Source organism: Trichechus manatus, unplaced genomic scaffold (assembly GCF_000243295.1).
Source record: "Trichechus manatus latirostris isolate Lorelei unplaced genomic scaffold, TriManLat1.0 scaffold00057, whole genome shotgun sequence".
NCBI lineage: Eukaryota > Metazoa > Chordata > Mammalia > Sirenia > Trichechidae > Trichechus > Trichechus manatus.
In genome coordinates this window covers 5,896,836-5,918,447 of record NW_004443993.1, presented here as the reverse complement: position 1 = coordinate 5,918,447, position 21,612 = coordinate 5,896,836, and the positions used below count along the sequence as shown (strand labels likewise).

General features: G+C 63.1%; 2 protein-coding genes across 3 annotated transcripts in view; one reads left to right on the top strand and one right to left on the bottom strand.

The window, feature by feature from the left end:
* Nucleotides 1–1,010, top strand: part of PRR36 (proline rich 36) — a 3,490-nt gene extending 2,480 nt beyond the window's left edge. Inside the window, exons 6-7 of the mRNA XM_023733079.1 lie at nucleotides 8–337; nucleotides 499–1,010. Coding sequence (XP_023588847.1) covers nucleotides 8–337; nucleotides 499–1,010 — 842 coding nt within the window. The remainder of the gene's footprint in view (nucleotides 1–7; nucleotides 338–498) is intronic.
* Nucleotides 1,011–5,023: 4,013 nt separating this feature from the next.
* On the bottom strand, nucleotides 5,024–21,405 carry EVI5L (ecotropic viral integration site 5 like). 2 transcript variants are annotated; one of them, XM_004378390.1, is made up of 19 exons: nucleotides 21,269–21,405; nucleotides 20,215–20,404; nucleotides 19,304–19,528; nucleotides 19,075–19,149; nucleotides 18,294–18,419; nucleotides 16,838–16,981; nucleotides 16,588–16,677; nucleotides 15,524–15,621; nucleotides 15,381–15,441; nucleotides 12,410–12,463; nucleotides 11,393–11,425; nucleotides 10,306–10,446; nucleotides 7,913–8,041; nucleotides 6,294–6,434; nucleotides 6,068–6,223; nucleotides 5,791–5,937; nucleotides 5,608–5,703; nucleotides 5,432–5,527; nucleotides 5,024–5,302 (listed from the first exon to the last, which is right to left on the bottom strand). In XM_004378390.1, exons 1-19 carry the CDS (start codon nucleotides 21,403–21,405, stop codon nucleotides 5,024–5,026), a joined length of 2,418 nt encoding a protein of 805 aa, XP_004378447.1. The 2 variants fall into 2 exon arrangements, with proteins under 2 accessions (XP_004378447.1, XP_004378448.1); XM_004378391.1 differs by lacking the exon at nucleotides 11,393–11,425.
* Between the last annotated feature and the right edge of the window lie 207 nt (nucleotides 21,406–21,612).

The following is a 21,612-nucleotide window of genomic DNA, read 5'->3' as shown; positions in this document are numbered from 1 at the left end:
CCTTCCTCTCCCCCCGCCTCACCTCCTCTGCTGCCCCCTCGCCGACCCCCGACCCCGGGTCCCGATGCCCCGATCCCGGGCCCACGGCTGACCCTGGCGCTGGCTCCGGCCCCACCGCCACCACCCTCGCGCAGCCCATCCAGTACGCTGAGCGGCCCGGACTTGGCAGGCCACAGCAGCAGTGCCACCAGCACGCCCGAGGAGCTGCGCGGCTACGACAGCGGGCCTGAGGGCGGCGCCGCGGCCTCCCCGCCCGCCGAAGCGGAGCTCGCCGCCTGCCACCCGGCCGCCTGGAGCCAAAGCCCCGCCCCGCCGCTGACCGTCCGTGGAGCCCCAGGTGAGCTACCCTCCCGACCTGGCCGGGCCAGGACAGAGCTGTGGGCTGTGGATGTTGAAGGGCGGGGCTTCGTGGCTCGGGGCGGGGCATCTGATAAAATAGGCGTGGTTTCGTGGCTGGGTGGGGCTTTCTTTGAGCCTGGACGGCCCCTCTCCCCACAGGAGCGCCCTTGCCGTGGCCGCCCACTGCCGGGCCCGGCTCCGCTGACGGTCTGTGCACCATCTACGAGGCTGAAGGGCCTGAGGCGGTGCCCCCAGCTCCCGGCTCTCTGGATCCTGGGCCCGGCGCGGGCGCTGGGAAGGCGGTGGCTGCGGCGGCGGCGGGGACCGGGGCAACCCCGCGGGGCCCGAAGCCGGCGCGCCTGGGCGAGCTGCCGCTGGGGGCGCTGCAGGCGAGCGTCGTGCAGCACCTGCTGAGCCGGACGCTGCTGCTGGCGGCGGCTGAGGGGGCGACGGGAGGCGGCGGCAGGGAAGCAGGGGGCGCGGGCGGGGGCGGTGGCGCTGGGGGCGCCCGGTCTGCACTCAGCGATGCCGAGCTGGGCCGCTGGGCCGAGCTGCTGTCTCCACTGGACGAGTCCCGTGCTAGCATCACCTCGGTCACCAGCTTCTCCCCGGACGACGTGGCCTCCCCGCAGGGTGACTGGACGGTGGTGGAGGTGGAGACCTTTCACTGAGACAGATTCTGGCCCAGCCTTCCACACCTAGCCCTGCCTTAGGAACCGCCCCCTGTCACTCCTCTGTTTTAGATCCTACCCCTACACCCTAGGTCCCGGTTCCTACTCTCTAGGACCCTGTTCCATTGACCTCAGCCTCCCAGACCCCTACTCTTTTGGCCCAGGTTCTCCCCTCTAGCTCCGCCCCCTTGGCTTAGGACACGCCCCGCGCCCTCTTGCCCCGCCCCGTGCCCGGTGTATTCTCTCCCAGGCAGCCTGAGTTTGCAATAAAGTCGGTAAGCTGAGAACTCTCCGTCGCCTCGGGTGCTGCGGCGGCGTGGGCTCGGGCCTGGCCTTGCTGGCCGCTGGGCGTGAGCAGGTCGGAGCTCTGACTGAAGATCTTTCTCCTGCGGGATAAAAGGGATGTGCGAGGCGGGGCATTGCAGTGTTCGTAGTCCCGCGCGTCGCTCCCATCCATGTGCGAGAACATGTGCTTCTTCATGTCCGGCTTCTGGTGACAACTCTTGGCGCTGAAACGGCCCAAGTGGTTGGGCTCGTGAACATGCGACCACAGCATGGCGCAGGGGAACTGATGCTTCTGGGAGGGCACGGAATCATTTACCACGGTCTCCTCTCACAGTGCGCACCCCACTTACGTTGTGCGCCCTGGGGCGCTGCTCTGGGTGTGAGAACGGCTGGGGTCGGGGCTGGAGGTGGGAGCCCAGTGCGGGAGAGGAGGGAAGGAGGTGTCGGCTGAGCTCTGTGCCCCCCTGTTTTCCTCCCGGTACCTTCCCAACCCTGGGCGCACCAAGGAGGTCGCCGTGCAGGAGGCAGGCCGGGAGCTGGGCCGGAGAGCCTCTGCGGGACAAGAGACTCCTCGGCCTGGCTCTGCCGGCGTTCGGCCCACTGCCCCAGGAAGGGCTGTAGGGAAGAAGCAGCCTCTTCCAAGGCTGGGTGGGAGACCAGGGAGTCCTCACATTGCCCCTCCTCTCCGTTTGTCATCACCCAAACCCATGATCCTCACCCAACTCAGGTTGTCCTCTTCAGGCCCCTCCAACCAGGTGACCTCGTTAGTGTTCACAATCAGGAGTCCTTGGGGGGCTCTGGTTCCATCTCCACCCCTGGCATTCTTGCCCTGTTCACCATCTCAGGCATCCTCACCAGGCCCCCAAACAATGTTTTCACCTGCCTGCCCCAATCAGAATCCCTTGTCCTTCACCAGCCCAGTCACCCCCACTGTTGTGCCCCTCAAGCCCTTGCCAGGGGCTCCCTCTGCCCAAGTGCCCCTGCAGCAAACTCACCCCTGAGAGTCCTGTTTTGCACCTGGAATGATGGAGGCAAGGTAGGGACGCCAACCCCCAGTGCTGGCAGGTAAAAAGATAAAAGAGCAGGACTCATGGTGGACTGTAAGCCCTGTCTCCCGGGACCCAGTCCCCATAGTTCACCCTGCGGCCAGATTTCTGTCAGGCACAGACCACCAAGTTCAGCCTGCCCTCCCCCCAGACATGGCCACTTCCCAGCCTGGGGTCCCAGGAGAAAGCTGTCCTGTCCCTGACGGGCACTGCCACTTGCACTCCTGGGAGTCAGTTGGGGGCCCAGCATGTTCTCAAACTTCAGGTTCTGCGGCAAACCATTGACGTTTTCCTCTCCAGCCCGGCTCCAGTGAGGACCAGGTGTCCTGGGTTCCAGACGCCAAGACAAGCCCAAGGGGAGGGGCTGACCCCGACACACCAGGCAGCCAGGGCCTCAAGGCCAGGGGACAGCCCCAGTGAGGAGCAGGGCAGAGTCTGGGATGACTCCCCTAGGTCCTGCCCCATCCTGGGGGCCAGCAGAGTGGAGTTATCCTGTGGGAGCAGGAGAGATGGACAATGGCTCAGTCTCAGTGTTAAACTCTGCCTTCTGGGACTGGTGCCTGAGCCCACAGGAGCTGAGTGTGCTGGGACAGTACATGGGACGTGGCTGTCCTTTGTTGCTCAGCAGGTGTCAGGCAGTGGTGGTGGTGGGGCATTGCCCACAGTGGGTGTAGAGGGCAGGGCCTGTTGCATCTGCCTTGACCCCAGCTTCCTTTGCCATCCCCAGCTCTCCCACACACTCCATGAGGGACCCTGCAAAGAACTCTGCCTCTCCAGCACCCCCACTGCCCCCAGCGGGAGTTCCCACTCACTGTCCCAGCTTGGTCTGCACCCGCCTCCTCACTAGCCCCAGCCCTGTGCTCCCTCTGATGGTGCCCCCTCACCTACTCCCACCACGGCTCCCCATTGCCCTCAAGGTGCCAACTCTTGCTCCTGGCTTCAGTGATCCCTCCAGGTCTGGCCCTGCCCACTCTCTCCTGTCCCTCCTTCATAGGCTTCTTGCTGGTCCCTGTCATGTCTCACCCTTATGCTTTTGCCCTTGGAGATGGGTCTGGCACCACTTCCTCCAGGAAGCCTTCCCTGGCTTCTCTGCACATTTGTCTATTGGACATTTAACACACACCGCCACCCTGGTGTGTCTCCTCCATTATCTCTTGGGGGAGACCCAAGTTGAGTCACCTGGGTGGAAAATCATGACCCCCCCTCCAGTCCTTGCCATCTCCAAAGCCACCCTTCCAAAAATGCTGTAAACGTGCCGTTTCTCAGTCTGGCCTTCTGTCGCCCATTTTCCCCAATACTAACTTAGACCCAGCACCTCTGCTCACACCCTCCCCAGCAGCTTGTGGCCCTAATGCTGTGACTCAATCCCCGACTCTAAGGCACTGCAAGGACACCCTACAACCGCCCCCGCCCCGGCCCTCCGCTGCTGTGGTCCCCTCACCCCAGGCCTGCCCTACTCAGCACCCCTCATCCACGACCATGTAAATACACTTTATTTTCCATCTTTCCCGCCTGGGCGACATGTGGAGTGTGAACAGGCAGTGTGCAAAATGGTGGTGGGCAGTGTCCCCAGGCTTTAATACTGAGGAGTGGGCGACCGGGAAGGGGGGACTGAGCATGGATCCCTACCCCAGAAGCGCCAGGGAGATTGCTTGTGACGCGACTCGAGGCTCCAGGAGCACCAGGATCAGCCCCGAAGGTCCGTCCGAGGCCCGGGGTGGGGGTGGGGGGTCTAGGGGCGGAGTTGGACTTTGGCACCGTTCTCAGCTCTGACTCAGCAGAGACCACGGGACCACCACGAGGCCGCGCGGGGGAGGCGGCTCCACTGGGAAACCTCACCTGGGGCCTGGCCCTGACCTGAGGTGGGGGGCTGGGGGCAAAGGGAAGGAAGTGAATTGGAGGTGAGGACCCCCTGGAGAGGCTAGCCCTGACAGGGCCCTCCTTCATCACTGGCAAAGAACTGGGTGATGGGAGTGTCTCACAGAAAAGGGTGGGGCGAGGGGAGGGGCTTCTTCACTTCCACGCAGCCGCTCTGGCCCCCCAACCCCTAAACAGCGACAGACACTGCCCAGGCCTAGCCTGGCTCCCCCTGGCCGCTCACACCCCAGGTGGCCCTGTACACAGTAAGGGGGACTTTGGTTTCTGCTGCAGGGGCCAGGACGCCTGCACCAGGCAGGAAAGCCCAGCCGGCCATCTGTCCCCAGCGGCCAGGGGCTGGTCAAGGGTCCTTGTGTACCGAGGGGCATCTGATGGTGGTGAGCAGCATCCAGCCCAGAGGTGCCCCTCCTGCCTCGGGTCCCTCCAGCTCCTGGGCTCTTCCCAGCAGGGCCACCCTTGTCCCAGAAGGAGGCCTGTTGGGGAAGGGAGCTTCGAGCTCGTCCAGTCCTGGGACCACTGGGTCACTTCCTGCCCTCGCTGGTGACTGGCCCAGGCACCGCCGGGACGTAGGAGGTCCCGGAGGGGTGCAGACCAAGATGGGTAAACACTGCTGGGGAGGGGGGATGCCAGGGAATCCTGAGGACCCCGCGCGGCTCAGCCCCGCCCTCTGCGCCCTGCCGCACCTGGCCCCAGATGCGGGCGTGGTTTGGCACCGCCGGCCGGAGGCGTGGGCAGCGAGGACCTGGCTGCCCCCGACCGCGACAGTCCCCTGGCTCCTGGCTCTGGGCTGGCGGGGGTGCGGCCTCAGTTGTCCAGGCCCTGGCTATAGGGCGCGGCCAGCTCGTCAGCGTCGCTGTCCGAGCTGCCCTCGCTGTCCTTGGCGGGCCGCTCCAGATGGCGGAAGAAGCGTGCGTCGCGCGGGGACAGCGGGTAGAGCGCGTCCTGCAGCGCGGCGCCCATGCCCACGCTGAGCAGCTCCTCGTCTGACGACGGCAGCGAGTCCTCGTCCAGGTGCCGCGCCAGGCTGAGCCCGTCAAAGGCCAGCGGGTCCTCGAAGGGCGGGGGGCCCTTCAGCAGCCGCACCTGGGCGGGGGACGCGCGCGCCTGAGGCGTGGACTGCCGGACCCACGGAGGCCGAGGACACCAAGGGCTCGCCCAGGGGCCAGCCGCCCGGCGCCCGGCGCCAGCGCCGAACACCCGCCTCGCGCTCACCTCGGCCTTCAGCTCCTCGATCTGGTCCTTGAGCTCGCGGATGTACTGCGAGGAGTCCGAGTGGTTCAGTTGGCCCTGGATGCGGCCCTCCTCCCTCTGCGGGCAGCCGGGTCACCCGGGTCAGGGCAGGGCCCAGCCCTGGGGCCCGCCCCCCACCCACGCTTCCCGCCGCTCACCTGGATCTCCAGCTCCGCGATGCGCTGCCGCATTTCGGCCACCGCCGCCATGCTGTCCGCCTCCCGCAGGCGCACGGCCATCACCTCCTCCTTGCTCTGGAGGGCGAGGGAAAGGGCGGTCAGGGTCCGCGAGGCAGGTCCGCGGGGCGGGTCCCCGGGGCGAGTCCCACGGGCGGGCGGCACCTTGCACTCGGCCTCAGCCTGCTTGCGGCGGCTCTCGCTGAGCTGCGTCTGCAGTCCCTTGTTCTGCGCCGCCAAGTACTGCAGCTTCTCCTGCAGCGCCGCGCGCTCCGCCTCCACGCGGTTCAGCAGGTTGCGGTGGATGTGGTCCTGGGGGAGGGAGGGCGGGGGTCACGGCCCAGACAAGGGACCGGCCGCGGCCACCAAGCTCCCACCCTAGATCCGCCGGCACTGGGCCCGGCGCGACTGCAGCTGGTCACCCGGCGCGCGCGCGGCCCACCTGCGTCTCGAGCTCCACCACGCGCTGCCGCAGCTCGCGGCCCTCGGCCAGGGCCTGGGCCTCGCGCAGACGCACGCTCATCAGCTCGTCCTGCAGCTCGCCCAAGACCAGTTTCCGCGGAGACTCCTTCCAGCGGCCGCCACGGGACAGATGGGACTGCGGGGAGGGGCCGCAGTCAGCCTGGGCGAGGAGCCGCGGCAGCGGCCGAGGGCCGCGCGGGCCTCACCTGCCAGGTGTCCGAGAGCTCCTGTAGCTGCAGCTTCAGCTCCCGCGCGGAGGCTACAGCCTCGCCCTCGCGCACCTTGAGCGCCTTCAGCTCCTCCTGCAGCCGCGCCACGTTGTTCTCGTCGGGCAGCGAGCTGTTCCTCTGCGGGGAGAGAGGTGGTCAGAGCCCACGGGAGCGGCGGCCCTTCCTGCAGGACCGAGAGCCCCACCCCACGTTTCCTTGGAGCTGTGCCTTGGGCAGCCCCGGGCTGGGGTGGGGGTGGGGGTGGGGGACGGCACCCTGCACGGAGGGTACAGGGAGCAGATCCCGCCTGCGTGACCCCAGCCCGAGCCTCTCCTGTGTGAAATGGGTGTGAGGAGTACCTTCTCTCTCAAGGACTGCCCTAGGGCAACCCCCGGGAACCCAGCAGCACAGCTCCCCCTCCCACCAGATGTCCCTGCTAATAGCACAGGGAGGTAGCCTGAAGTTCCCCGTCCCCATGGCCAGACCAAGCACCTGCCCCAAGCGGGGGCTGAGAAGACTACCCCCCAGGCCAGGCTGTCCCTCCCTCGGAACGGGCTGAGGTCAGCCTAGGCTGTCCTGTGTCCCATTGGCTCAGCGATGGGGAATTTGGCTCCAGCCTCAGGGACCAGAATCCAGCTGCCTGGATGAGGCCCCCACTAACCCTCCTTTGGGTCTGGGAGTGGGTGGGGTGTGACAGGATGTTCTGGGTGCACATTTCGCTCCCCTGTGGAGTGGGCGGCAGGAGGGAAGCCCAGCTCTGGGCTGGCTGCTGGGGATCGAGGCTGGTGGCTGCTTGTAAGGCTGTGGGAGAGCCACCAGGGAGGGTACCAAAACTAGTGCAGGCCCCAGGGGGTGGTGCTGTAGCCCTGGCAGGGGGAGAGGGGTCCCAGCGGCTCTGTGGTGGCAGGGTGCGTCCGTTTCTCTTGCAGCTCCGTGGGAGACTTGAGTCAATGTGAAGGCAGCTGGGGAGGGACCCAGGAGGCAGGGCTGCAGTTGGGAGAGGATGGACCCCAATCTGCCCCTGGGTGCTGGTGGGGGCAGCTCTGATAGGCTTGAGCCTTCCCCTCTCTCCATCTGGGAGCCAGGGCCCTGGGAGACACACACAGGTGAGATACGGTGTCCTGAAGCTCATGAAGGCCGGCCACGCTGCTGGCGGCTGTGCCTCCTACTGAGGGCCGGGTGCCCACGTGGCATTGTGCTGCATCCTGGGCAGGAAGCCAGGCGTGTGTGTATGTGCACACACACGTGTGTATCTCCAGGGCTTGGGGGGGGGGTCTGGGTGTAGAAGGCCAACTTCCCACCCTCCCTGACCCTGTGAGAGTCAATGGATGAGAAAGGAGCGGCGACTGGGCCAAGGATGTGCCTGGTCCAGACAGAAACGAAGCGGTGGCGCTGGCACAGGGAGGGCACTCTGGGTACTGGCCTCAGCAGATGATGTCTCCTGCAAGGGGGCTTACCTGGGGGAGGGGTCCTGACTCCTGACTCCAGAGGACCCCAGGCTGACCCACCTGGCTGCCCCCCTCCACGGCTAGGACCTTGCCCTGCACCTCCCAAAGCTTACCCAGTAACCCCAGCTCTCTTGGCCCGGGCCCCCCCAGCTGCTCGCCCACGCGAACCTTCTCCATGTCCAGGACCTTGTCCTGCATTTCCCGCAGCGCCCCCAGCGTCTCTGTCTCCCGCAGCCGCGACTGCTCCAGCTCTGTCTCCAGGTGCGCCACGAAGTCCTCGGTGAGGCGCGGGTTATCCTAGGGGGGCAGAGGGCTGCACTGGGCCTCCATGCCAGCTGCTGCGGGCCCAGCCCGTGGCCCCCTCCCCGGAGCCCGTGGGCTGGGAGAAGGGCTCAGGCTCGGGGATCGCAGAAACGAGGCTGCGGGTGGAGAGGAGGTGAGGATAAACCCTGGATAGCCCTTCCTGTGACTTCCACCCTCCTGGCACGAGTGAAGGGGCAGAACCCCACGGGGGTCCCCGTCTGCCTGCGGGTTCTCGGGAGTCCTGACTCTGATGCAGCCTCTTTTCTGGGCAAGTCGCGCGGAGGGGACGTTCTGAAGGGGACTTTCCATGGTCCCAGGATGCGTGTGGCTTCCCGGGATGCCTGGAGCGGCAGCCGAGGACCGGCACTGGGAGGCCGCGCTCCTGCGCAGCAGCCCGTGCCCTAATCTAACCGCGCGGGTCGGGGCGGGGCTCGGCGTTGCGCATGCGCGCCCTGCCCGGCTCTCTGTATCTCCTGCCTCCCACTCTACCCCCACCCCCACCCCCACCCTCACCAGCAGGTGTCTTCATTTCAGAACTGGGAAGGGTCGGGGAAGTTTGCTGGGACCACCCTCTTGCTCAGCGCCCGGAAGGCTCCTGAAAGGTGCCTAGAGGGGTTCCAGGAGTGATGGGTGCCGTGTAGGTCAGGGTGCCGCCTGGGCCCAAAAAAGATCTGGCCGGTGGTGCGGGAAGGCCCTGGGACGGGAGTCGCGCCCTCTGGCTGCGCCGGTGGCTGTGTTTTCTCTGGATGACAACCTTGGCCTCCCCAGCCCCGGCTGCCCCTCGCCGCCATTCCTCCCTCCCCCAGTGCGAGCCTCCTTCACTGCTCCCTGCCCTCCAAACAGAGGCGGATTATCCAATAGGCAAGGTAAGCACAGTGTTTACCTTGCTTAGTGAGCAATTTCACATTTTTTCACCACATCAAAGAGTCTGCTTCTAGGTATGGCTGGCATCTGTCTCTCTCTCAACCCCACAGCACCGTCCTACACAATCAAAGGCCTCTTTTCAAATTTACAGTCCCTGACAGGGGTGGATGACCCAGTAAGCAAGGTAAGCACGGCCTTACTTGTGCTTATTTACTAATCTCTGATGTGAAATCTATATGAAATTTTTCACTACAGATGATCTGGTAAGCAAGGTAAGCACTGTCCTTACCTTGCCTATTGGCTAATCCACCCCTGCCTCCGCCACTGTGGGTCTCGGGATCCATGGGTGCTGGTGATCCTGGCCCAGACGTGCTCCAGGCCCCATTCCAAGCCCAGGCCAGGCTGCACCTCCTCCAGGAACCTCTCCTGGAGCCCGGGGCCACCCACTCCCCTTGCCACCTCCTGATGCCTGCAGCTCCTCTCGCTGGGCCTAGGGGCATGGACCTGGGCCCCACCTATCTCTGCACCCCTTCCAAGGCCGGACCTCGGTGCTGGCCACTTGGTGGGTGGCACGGCTGGAAAATGTCTGACTGGCCGGACAGGGGGCATCGCTGTGTTTCCTCCAAATTGGGGCCCCCACACCGCCGCCAGGCCTGGCTTGGTCCAGCCCTGGGGTACAGGGGCCTGAGGAGCCGGCAGCATGTCTCCCCGCTCTCCAGGTGTGTGTGCATCTGTGAGCCACTGCTCTTGGGACTGCAGCGCCTGCTGGGTGCAGCTGCAGGAAAGGGTTCTCGGAGCCCCTCCCAGGGAAGCGGATTGTGGGGGGCAGTACTCCAGCCCTGGGCCTTCCCACCACTGGATCCTGACCTCACAGCAGACTTGGGCTGCCCCTCCCTCCAGATCAGAGCGGCACAGACCAGACCCAGAGTCCTGGGGTGCGGCACCAGGGAGACATAGCCCTGGCACTGGAGAAGGGAGCCCCTCCCTTGTCCCTTGTCCCTTGTCCTAGCTCCTGCCCTGCATGGCTGGCCCTTCAACCCTGGGGAGGTGCCAAGGCTCCCCTGAGGACTCACAAGCCCCGTCAGCTGAGGCCATGTATGGGTGCCCAGTGGAGCCCCAGGAGGGATGGGTGCCGTGAAGTCAGGGTGCCACCTGGGCCCCAAAAGATCTGACTGGTGGTGAAGGACGTCCCTGGGGCCAGAGTTGCGCCCCCTCTGGCTGGGCAGGTGACCAGATACCCCACTGGGTGGCAGGACATGGCACTCACAGCATCCCCTTACTCTCTCCCCCCCGCCCCCTGGGCTGCTGCAGGGAGGTGCTGGGGGAGAATCTGTACCCAGCAAGGCACAGGAGGCCAGGGGCTCTGCGGGGAGGCCTGAAGGCAGCTGGGGTACCTGCTGCTCCTGCAGCTGCCGGATGGTGCTCTGCGCCTTCTGCAGGTCTTCCGCCGCCGAGCTGCACTGCTGCCGCACCACGGCCAGCTCCCGCTTGATGACGTAGTTCTCCTCGGCCTCCTGCGCCCGCGTCACCTGCCCCTGAGCACAGCAAGGAGGGGGCCGTGACCCTCTGCTGGACCTCCAGGCCCTGCCTCCGACCGTAGGGAGTTCAGGGAGTCTGGGCTCACAGAAGGGCCAGGGTGGGGTGGAAGTGAGGGCGAGGCCTCCGGCACCCAGAGCCTGGGATGGGGCACCCCCCCCCAGCTGGGGGATGGGCTGGGTAGCTCTACCCTGCCCTGGGAGGGGACAGGCAGGTATGGGACACCTGGAGGGGCCTGAGCTCCATCCTTGGGGCTGGCGGCCTTGGCTGGGTTGGGAGGTGGGACACACCTCTCCCGGGGCCTTCCCACAGCCTCATCCCCTCACCCCACCCAACCTGGGTCCCCCATTCCAGGCTCGGAGCCACCAGGTGGCGGGTGGAAGCTTTCAGGTAAAGCCATTCAAGATGAGGTGCCAGCAGAAGCAGGTGAGTGAGAGAAGACGCCAGGCCTTGCAGGTAGAAGCAGAGAGCAGTGTGAAAGGCCAGGTGGGGGCGCTGTGTGTGCATGTGTGCAAATGAGTGAGAATGTGTGGGAGTGTGTTTGTGAGCACGTGTGTGTCAGTGAGTGTGGGGGTATTATAAGTGTGAGTGTGTGTGTAGTCGGGAAGCTCAGGGAAGTGCACACACCAGGGCCTGGAGCTGACACACTCTTAGGGTCCCCGAGATGTCCCTGGTCCCTACCCATGTCCCCTGAAGGAAGGGGACTTTCTGTCCACATGCGTGAAGCGGCATCCCCACACCTCACATTTCCTCTCCACTTCACACGCCCCCCCAGAAGGCCTCTGTCTCCCCTGAGAAGCGTCCTCAGCTGCCCCCATGCACGGCGCCAGGCCTACCCCCATCCCCTCAGAATGGCAGCAGCCAGGGATGAGGCGGTGACTGGCTGTCGTGTGCAGGGCAGGCGCCAGGAAGGGAGTCGGAGAGGGAGACAAAAAGCTACAGTACCTGGATTAACCTATCAGCCAGAGCAGCGCTCTCCTACCCGGTGGAGGGGGTCCGAGCGACAGGGGGAGGAGCAGAGCGGAAGGCGCGGGACAGGAAAGGGAGAGACAGACAAGAACGCGGGTCACTAACGCAGTGGACTATCTCTAGAAGCAGGGAGAGAGCAGTGAAGACCAGAGACCCGGCAGGAGAGGACCCGGAGGAAGACCGAAGCCAGAGCCAGTCCGTCCTGGAGAGGGAGGGGTCTGGGTGCGGGTGTGTGGGGAGGGGCCGGGCCGCCCACCGCCCCACCCTGCAGGTGGGAGGCCTCAGCGCCTGGAATACGAGTGAGGAGGCGCCTCCCCGGAGGCCTGAGGTGGCGGCGCCGGCCTGGTGGCCAAGAATAACGGGAAGACCCGGGCTTTGGGTCAAGGGCAGTAGAATCCTGAGACGGCCTGACTCCTGTGGTCAGCGGAGGGTCGGATGACAAGGAGGGCCCACTTCCCAGAAGGGCGGAGGGGCAGGAAGTGGGCGCCCAGGGAGCCCTCGCCCCCCATCTTTAAAAAGCCGGGGTCCAGGGTCAAGACCGTGGTGGCAATGCCACCCTCTCTTCCTCTAGTCGGCCTTTTTTTTTTTTTTTTTTGAGATTGAGACTTCCAAATTGTAGGGTGGGGTGCCTCGTTGACCCATTCCGCGGCACTTCAGTCAAAGCAGTTCTGCCTCCTCCCGCACCCGAGCGGCACGGGGGGGATTGGCGGGGGCACTAAAGACAGGCGGGTTCCGGTGTTTGCAGTTAATCGGGTGATGACCAAACCCCAACCCCCGGGTTAATTACAGTGGATCGCAGCGCGAGTGAAGTTTCACCGCAGCCTCCAATTAAGCCGCCGCCCAAATCTCAGCGGGGCTCGCGGCGGCCCCGGGCCCCGTTGGGTTCATTCACAGTTCAAGGACAGGGGCCAGGGGCGGGCCGGCCCTCGGCTGCTGGGTCCTGCTCCCGGCCTGGCGGACTCGGTGCCACAGGCTGGTGGCCACGCCCCTCACCTTCTCCAGAGTCTCAATCCGCTGTTTCAGGAGCCGGTTCTCCGTCCGAAGTCTCTATGGGAGGAAAGGCAGGCATGTCAGACCTGCCTCCCACTCGTGCACCCCCTCACCACGCACCCACCCCCCGGGCAGGACGGAGCCACGTGCGCCGGAGCTCAGCCAGCATCTTCCCTTCCAGCTCAGGAATTTCAGAACTGACAGGAACCAACTCCCCTTTAGAAAAAACAAACGAGTTACCATCTAGTCCATTCCGGGATTCTGACTCATGGAGACCCCCTGTGGTTCAGAGTAGAACTGGACTCTATAGGGTTTTCAATGGCTGCTTTTGGGGCAGTAACTAGCTCTCCAGGCCTTTCTTCCAAGGCTCCTCTGGATGGACTTGAACCTCCAACTTTTGGTTAGCAGCTGAGCGCATTAACCGTTTCCACCACTCAGCGGCTCCTTCCCGTTCAGAAGGGCCGTTCATTTTTTTTAAGCAAACCTTGGTTCAGTAAAAATGCTGTTTGTGGTTGTGGTCAGCCCCTGCTCCCTCCTTGGGAGCCTGTGTCCGCCCCACACTGGGGCCAGTGTGGTGCCTCTGCAGTTTTGGTGACTCTACTACCAGATGGCACTCCCTGCCCTGTGTTCCTCATTGCTTTGCTCCAGGCCCCTGGGTTAAAATCTCCCAGGACAAACTCCTCTCAGAGTGTGAGTCCTGGCGAGAGTGTCTTGCTAACCACACCCGCTTCCTGTGGCACGACAACCACATTTCTGTGAGCCGCCAAGGGCAAGCTGCATTCAACAGCTGTCACTTCCCCCAGTGGGGTTTTGGAGATGGTCTCCCTTGCTGCACTGACAGATTCTGGTTAATCGTTGTGGTTTTAGGTTACCCAGCCACCTTTGCGGATGCAGGTGAGGCTGTCGTTGGTCTCTGGCTGCTATTCTGTTGGGTTCCCGTCTCATGGGGACACCATGCACAATGGAATGAAACATTGCCCGGTCCTGCGCCAGCCCCACGATTGGTTTCGGACTGGATTGTTGTGATCCACAGGGTTTTCATTGGCTGATTTTTGGAAGGAGATCATCAGGCCTTTCTTCCTCGTCCATCTTAGTCTGGAAGCTCTGCTGAAACCTGTTCAGCATCATAGCAACACTCAAGCCTCCACTGACAGATGGGTGGTGGCTACTCATGAGGTGCATTGGCCGGAATTGAACCCAGGTCTCCGGCATGGGAGGCGAGAATTCTACCACTGAACCATCAATGTCCTCAGGTGAGGTTTACATATGTGCCTACCTACACACATACGAAATTAGACACAGATTTCGTTTAGATTAGCAGATTAGTGAGGATCCTGCCTCCTTGTGGAGCACACAGAAAATTTTCTCGTTTTCTTCCTGAGAGAAAATGTGATGGAAACGCCCATAACATTCCCAGGAAGCAACTGCGGTTAGAGAAAATCTGGACATTGACTCATCTCATGAGATTGCACTGAGTCAGAGGGGAAACTGAGTCAGAGTGGGCCGGGCTCAGAGCTCTGAAGGCGCAGGCGTCTGTCCCTCACGGTGATCTGGAATCCTGAACCCCGACCTCTGGATTGCCCTGCCCTCCCTCCGGCCTCAACCCCCCGCTCACTGAGTAGAACTACCTCGGAGCTGGAGGTGCCCTGGCTACCACCTTGCCTTTCTTCTGCTTACAAACGAGAGGAAGAGCGAGTGAGAGCTCCGTGGGGGTAAAGGGAAAGAACAAAGGGTCGGATGGTGGGAGAAGGCATCTGCCCCGACCCTTTAAGGCTGGTTGGGGGCTCTGAAGACACCCACCCTGCGAAATTTGCAGGCTGGGCATGTGGCCCAACACCCGAGGGCCCGCTGTGCCGCTCATGGTCACCAGATGGCAGCAGGCCCTTGTCTGTATGAGAGTGAGACACACATGTTTGGACGGGTGTATCTGTCAGACTTCCATTACTGAGAGGGGGATGCTACAAAAATCAGGACACAAGAGCCTTTCTGGAAAACCTACAAACATGGCCAGGACAATGATGCCCTCCTCCCTGCTCAGGTATGGGCGGCAGGTGAGCCAGGTTCTCATCTAGGTTCTCCCCCTGTCTTTCTAGGAAGCTGGAGATGATGATGGGAGGGGTAATAATAATAATTTGAACAGGAGATAAAGCATCATCCCCATTTTACATACGGGAACAGTCAGGCTCAGACAGGTGAATTCACACAGCCGAACATGGTGGAGCTGGGACTTGAACCTCGGTCTGTGGAAGTCCAGTCCAAGCCCTTGTGTGACTGCCACTGAAGAGGACAGAGCCAGGCTGTGCTGGAGTTTGTGTTTGGGCCTGTCCCCCACTGGACTGGGGGGTCCCCCAGTCTTTACTGTGACGCTGGCACACAGCAAGGGCTCAATAAATGCTTGTTGAGTGGATAACCAGTCACGTGTGGAGGGATAAAAGCAGAAAGAAGGAGAGAGAGGGGAGCCTAGGCTCAGAGGTGCTGCATGCATAGGAAGCCCCCAAACCTGGCCCATACATCCCGGTGTCTGGTCCCTGCCAGCCTTGGGGGCTCCTGCTGTCTCAGCCTTCTGGATACTCCTATAGCTGCCAGGACGCTGCTGCCTTGGGCCCTTCGCACTGGGTTCCAGCGCCTGGAACATTTCTTCCCCAGGCCAGCTCTGGCCCAGCAGTCCTCTATCCCCCTGCACGTGCTATGTGGGGCACTTCATATCAGGCGCCCTCTACTCTCTATCAGCTTATTCTCCCCACTATGCCCAGGAGGGCAGGGACCGTGGCTGCCTCCGTAGCTGCTGTTTCGGACGCTGAGAACAGGGTCTGGGGGGCAGGCTGCTGCGCTGGGGGTGAGTGGAGGGAGCCTGGTCCTCTGCATGTGCAGGGCAGGGCCGCCCTCTAGCGGCTGCTGGCCGGTGAGCAAGAAACCTGTGTGTTGGAGAGGAGCCCCCTAGGGCGCCCCATGCTGTTCCCTCCCACTGACTCACTTTGATCTCGATCTGCTCCTCCATCTCCTTGCTCTTCATGGCTGCGTACTCCTTCTCCAGCCTGCAACGGGGGGAGGCCAATGTGGTCACTGTCCCACCGCTGGGGATGCCCCAGCCCTCCAGGCTGCCGATCGGGCACTGACCTTTTCATCTTCTTGGGGTTGTACTTGACCTGGTAGGCCTTGAGGATCAGCTTGTCCGGGCAGCTGTCGAACTGGTGGGGGATCACCCTCTGGAAGTACTGTGGGGACATAGGCAGTCACCGAGACGCGGCTCTGTCTGGGCCTGCCGAGTCCCTGCGGCTTCTGCCTCCTTGGGGGGCATAGGCACTTGGAGAGGAAGGGGGTACTGTCTGCCTGGATGCTGCCATGTCCCCGTGGAGGGTCTGGCCGTGTGGACGCTTGGTAGTGCTTTTGGGGGGACTGAATGACTGAGTAGGTGTGGGCGGCCAAGGCTTCAGTGTTCAGGAGGACACAGGCTGGGCCGGGCGGTGTCTGAGCACCCAGGACCCTCTCTGAGGGAGGGAGAGGAAGGACCAGCAAAACCCAGACAAGCAGGGGCAAGGCGGATGCTGAGGCATCGGGTGGCTGGACCAACCCTGGCGGAAGAAGACCCCAGAGAGGTTGGCCTGGCCCCTCGAACCTCAGCAAAGGGTTAAGTACCAGTGGCAGTGGCCACAGCTTGCTGCGGTTCGGGGGAAGCCTGGCTCCCACTCCCCCGCCCAGCTAGCCCCATCCGGCAGCTGCAGACAATGGATGCCCGTGTCCGCGGACACAACTGTGGCCTTTGTGCATTCTTCCCTGAGCACCAGCTGGAGGGTGCTGGAGGGGGCAGGGCCTGCGTGTGGGGTGCGGTGGCGGGAAGCAGGCAGCCTCTCCGCCAGTGTGCAGGCAGGGCAGGTGTAGGGCTGCCCCGACCCCTCACCCCTGCTGTGCCCTCGCTGGCTGGTCAGCTGGGGCAGAAACTGCAGCCCAAGCCCCATAGTTTGGCTTGTCCTACTATTTACCAGTGGGGATGTTCAGGCTTTGGGGGACCTGGAGCTGGGGGCAGGGAGAGGGGGTGGGAACTCCCAGGCCTCTTCCTGGGCAGGGGCCTCCCTCTGTCCCAGAGCCTGTTTCCTGCTCAGGATGCCCCTGGTTCCTACAGGGAGGGCAGAGCTGGAAGGAAAGGATCAGGGACACTCAGGGATGCCCCTCCCCTGACCCACCTGGGACATCCCCTCCATGTCCAGCTGCATCAGCTCCATCTGGTTCACCTGCAGCAGGGCCAGGCCCACCCGGAACACGATCTCCAGCCCCTGCGAAGGCAGGGGTGGTGTTCTGTCTCCTGTCCTGTCCCCCAGGTGCCTTCTCTCTGCCCCAGCCCTTCCTCAGCCCAGGATTCATTTCCGGTTTCCCATGTGGGACAAGACTCTCTGGGTCCAGAGCCTCCCGGGGCCTCCCGGGCCGGGTTCTCACCTCGTACATGAAGATGTCGAAGACGCGGGTGGCCACAGGCAGCGGGAAGGTGGTCAGGAAGAGTGTGAGGAACCAGGACGAGGCGTACATGGACGTGTGGAAGCTCTGGGAGCGGAAGTGTGTGTTCAGGTCCGGAAGCTGCTCCTGTGGGTGGGGGAGGTGGGTGGGTGCTGTGAGGAGGGCCCTGGGCCAGCTGTCCACGCCCACTGGGCCCCCTGCACCTGCCGGTGCTGGGGTTAGCGCTGCCACCTCCAGGCAGCCTTCCCTGACTGCCTGGCGGCCCTTGGCTCCCCTCCTCTGCTCCCACATGCAGCACTGTGTGTGCCAGATGCTGGAGCCCTCCAGAGCTTCGAGCCCCACGAGGTGGGCATGCAGGCGGGTGGTGAGAGCAGCTGGCGGGTGTTGGGTGCACACCCCAGGCAGGCGCTGGCCTGTCTGCTCCATTGCACCAACTCGTGCATCCCCAGAGCACCCCGGAAGGTGATTCTGAGGCTCAGAGCAGTGACATAACTCCCCAAAGGTCATCCAGGGAATGACCTTGAGCCCTCGACCCCTGGTGGGCGCTCATCACAGCCCACCCGCAGCTCCCAGCATGAGGCTGGGCACCGCCAAGCTTAGGGGTTGCCTGTTCTATTGGCCTGGACTATGATGACTGCTAAGTGACAGGCCAGTGGGGAAACTGAGGCTGGAGAAAGGAGAAGGTGCCGGGACCCCCTGGATGTCCTTCATCAAGGGAATGGACTCTTGGTTTCTCCTGCTCCCCTGCCTCGGTTAACATGGTGTCATCTACTTCCCCACGTGGAAGGTCTTGGCTGCCCAGCCTGAGGCGGGGTTGGCTGCTCCTCTGGGGCGACAGAGAGCCACTGCGAGCCCAGGGCACCCACTTGTCAGAACTGCCAGGTCATCTTGGGCGCAGCACCTCCCCGTCCTCCAGGCCTGAGGAGTGGGGCCTCCCAGCCCCACCTGCACCCAGCTTCTGGAGCAGGCTAGAGCGCGTGCACACGTGTACGTGTGTGTGCGCGTGTGCATGTGCTCTGTCTGCCAGCCAGGAGCAGGGCCCTGTGGGGGCTGCTATTTATAAACAAAGACGTCTGTGGCTCCCCAGTAATCAGCAGAGGCAGGCAGACGACACTTTCCCTCCCCTCTACACACCCGGGGCAGACAGGGAGGGGGCCGGGGGTGTGTCTGAGCAAATGAGCCCACCCCACCCCTCTGCTCAGCGGGCTCTGGGAGCCCTGAGCGCTCTGTAGCCCTACTTTAAGCGGCTGGTTCTTGGTCTGTCCTGGAAGCATCCTTCGGGGCAGGGCCACACAGTCCCTGGGGACAGGCATCCCCTTGTGAGCTGGAACATGCAGACGTGGTGTCTCAGCCCTGGGGGCCGCCTAGGTTAGCACCCGTGGGCCTGTTGCTGTGCGGGTGGGCCGGCGGAGGTGGAATGGGCCAGGAGACTGCTCACCTGCAGCATGTACTCGAACTGGTAGATGCAGAGCCCCAGCTCGGCCATGCTGGGCTTGAAGAGTTCCCGGAGGCGGTACTCCTGCATCAGCCGCACGAACACACAGAACGCCTCCTCCTCGGGCATCTGGGAGGCAGGGGTGGGAGACGGGGAGGGGACTGGGCAGCTAGGGCTGTGCTGGCTGCTCCTCTGATGGCCCTGGTGTGCAGCACTTCACCCAGGGCCTGTTTCTGTTCCGTTTACATTTAACGGACACTGACTGTGCCTAGTGACCAGGCCGAGCCAGCCCTGGATGTCTCTCCCTGGATCCTGTCCATGAACCTCTGGGGTAAATATCGCCACTCTGCTTTACTGATGGAGAATCTGAGGCTTAAGTAAACCGCCAAAGGCCACGTGGCAGGAAACAGTGGAGGTGGGACTTGAACCCAGGTGTGGCCAACTCCCAGCTGTCTCCTTTCTCCCCTCCTAAGCCTTCTGGCTTCTCTGAAGGAAAATTCCAGGCCCCATAGATGTGACATTGGCTCACTAAGTCCCTGGCCTGAGTTCCCCTTTCAGCCCTGGGAGGTGATGGAGTAGGATAGCCTGCCCTTCCAGCCCGTCTCTGCCTCGGGTGGTACAGTGGACAGGACCCAGCCAGGACAGGTGTCCAGCTGCTCATATTCACTCGCTGGGGTCTGGGCTTGGGGACTGTCAGAGGACATAGGTGGGCAGAGACGGAGGCCCTAGGCACTGACCCCGGGAGGACACTGGGTGGAGGGGCTACTCTGCTGTGTCCACCTACCTGCATGAGGAGCAGGCCCACGATGAAGGCGCTGCCCTGGCAGTAGCCCACCTCGCGGTCCACCAGGGAGTAGGCCTGGAAGGGAACGTGCGTGCTATCAGGGCAGGGTCCTGCGGGCCCAGCAGAAGCAGGCAGGGTGGGGAGTGCTTCTTCGGCAGGCCCCCGAGGCAGAGCCAGGGGCACGAGGCCTAGGCGGTGGAGGACAGGAGCCTGGGACCTCTGGCCTCACCTTCATGACATTGAAGAGGACCTCCTGGCCCAGGCTGTCCTGGCCCTTGAAGAACTCGTGCTCCGGGTAGGTGCGGGCGATGTCCCTGCGGATCAGCTTCTCGCAGGGTGACGACATCTTGAGCAGCTCGGAGTACTGGTTCTTGACGGGCATGTCCGTGGCGCTGCACAGAAGCTGCCAGACGATGGCCCGGAAGTGATGCGGGATGCCCTTGCGGATCAGCTCCTGGGGACGTGGCGGGGCAGGCAGTGGGAGGCTGGGCTGGACCCCCACCTCCCCAGGCCACGCTCTCACCCCAGCCACCCTGAGATGTAGCTGGCCCCCAAAGTGCTCATGGCACCGAACTTGTCTGTGCCACCGTGCTGCAGATCAAGAGTCCACAGTCCTTAATGTGCTGCCCCCAGTCCTTTCTGGAACCCAGAAGCAGAAACGTGTGTGTACTTGAGATGTGGAACTCAGCGCTCAGCCACTTGCCTGTGTTGCCCTCCCACCCACTCTCTCCTCTCCCCTTGCCCTGGCAACAAAATCAGTTCCCGCCGACACAACTTTGACTCATGGCGACCCCAAGTGTGTTAGAGCAGAACTGCGCTCGATAGAGTTTTCAATGGCTGAGTTTTCAGAAGTAGATCGCCAGGGCTTTCTTCTGAGGTGCCTCTGGGTGGACTCAAACCTTTAACCTTTGGGTTAGTAGCTGAGCACCTTAATCGTTCGCAGCACCCAGGGCTCCATGTGAGACACCCTGGCAGTGGCTGCACCTCTCCCCCCTGCCCTGTGCCCAACTGGGGCCCCTGGCAGGCCCTGCCTCACCTTGCTGGTGCCTGTCACCGGGGCCTGCCTGGTGTGGGGCCTGGCGCCTTGCCGTGGCCCAGTGACCACACGTCAGCACTGCCTGTGCCGCCTGCCCACGCCACCTTGAGCAGCTTCTCCTTCCTGCGCCGCCACTCCTCCCACTCGTTGGCGATGCGGCCCCACAGGATCCACGTGTCCTCTTCCAGGTGGCTCAGGTTAGAGGAGGCCGAGGAGCTGGACACCAGTGAGGAGCCGCTGTTCCGCCGGGAGCCGTTCATGGAGCGCATGGACTTGGAGTCGGCCTCCAGGAGCCTGGGCGGGAAGGACCATTGGAGGTGGGGGTGAGAGGGCTAGGCCACAACTCCTGGGGTCCAGGGAGCTGCAGGGAGCCCAGTGCCTCCAACTGGGGTCTCAGAGGATGCCACGGATGGGATCCACATCACTTGTGCTGAGGGTCTGGAAGCTTCTGCTGTGTGACCTTGGCTAGTCACCTAACCTCTCTGAGCTGTGTTTTTCTCATCTGTCGCCCCTAAAGCAGCTTCTGTTTTGTCCGTTCCCATTCTGTGCTGGGCCTTGAGCTCATCTGACTGTCCTACCAACCCTGTGGGCTGGGTTTTGTGATGACCTACACTTTACAGGCACAGAGAGGGTGAACGTCCAATGGAGGGTGCACAGCTAGCAAGGGGCAGAGCCCAAGAGGAATGTGGAAAGGCCCCCTGGAGGCTGAGGCTTTAGCTTCTTTCTCCCAATAAAACCAAACCAGTTGCTGTGGAGTTGACTCCAGCCCATGGCGCCCCCGTGTGTGTCAGAGTAGAACTGTGCTGCGTAGGGTTTTCAGTGGCTGATTTTTTGGCAGTAGATCGCCAGGCCTTTCTTTGGAGGCACCTCTGGGTGGACTTGAACCACCAACCTTTTGGTTAGCAGCAAGTGCACAAATGATGGCCAGCTCCACTCAACCTCTTGGAACCTCAGTCTCCTCATCTGAACAGTGGGGAGGGGTTACTCACTTTGGTTTGGGAGAAGGACAGAATGTCCCTCATTAAATATCTGGTGGTAGCTGTGACTTTGCCTGGTGGGGGCCTGGCCCAGCTCTGAGATGAAGGGGCACCCAGGAGCTTCTGGGTGGGGCCCAGGCTGTACCCCAGGCCCTTCCCTGCGCCCCAGGCCCCAACTCACCGGTTCTGCTCTTCAAGTTTGGCCAGCAGCTCCAGCTCATCGGGGCTGAGGTTCTCGGAGTCAGAGGTGGGAGAGCAGGTGGGGGCCGACAGGGCCTCATGTGATGAGGAGTCGGGGCTCAGAGTGGGGCTTGCCATGGCGGGCAGTGTCGTCAGCTGCGAGGGGGGCCGTGTCACAGCTCTGTCTGGGGGCCGGAGACATGCAGTGTCAGTGCTGAGTGGGGTACCCACCCTGTCCTGCTGGCTTGGGGGCGTCCCAGCTCCGGTCTGCCCACTCTGTGTACCCCTCCTTGCACCCCCAGTCAAAGTGACTACAGTGCCGACTCCTGCCCAGACTCTGGCCAC

Bases quoted from the DNA above. Each gene is read 5' to 3' on its own strand.
- EVI5L (XM_004378390.1), bottom strand. From the start codon at position 21,405: ATGGCAAGCCCCACTCTGAGCCCCGACTCCTCATCACATGAGGCCCTG. The intron at 19,150-19,303 runs GTGAGGCCAGAG...GTTCCCTTCCAG, and splicing joins TCCTCTTCAATGTCATGAAG to GCCTACTCCCTGGTGGACCG. The intron at 10,447-11,392 runs GTACTGTAGCTT...TGCTGTGCTCAG, and splicing joins TGGCTGATAGGTTAATCCAG to GGGCAGGTGACGCGGGCGCA.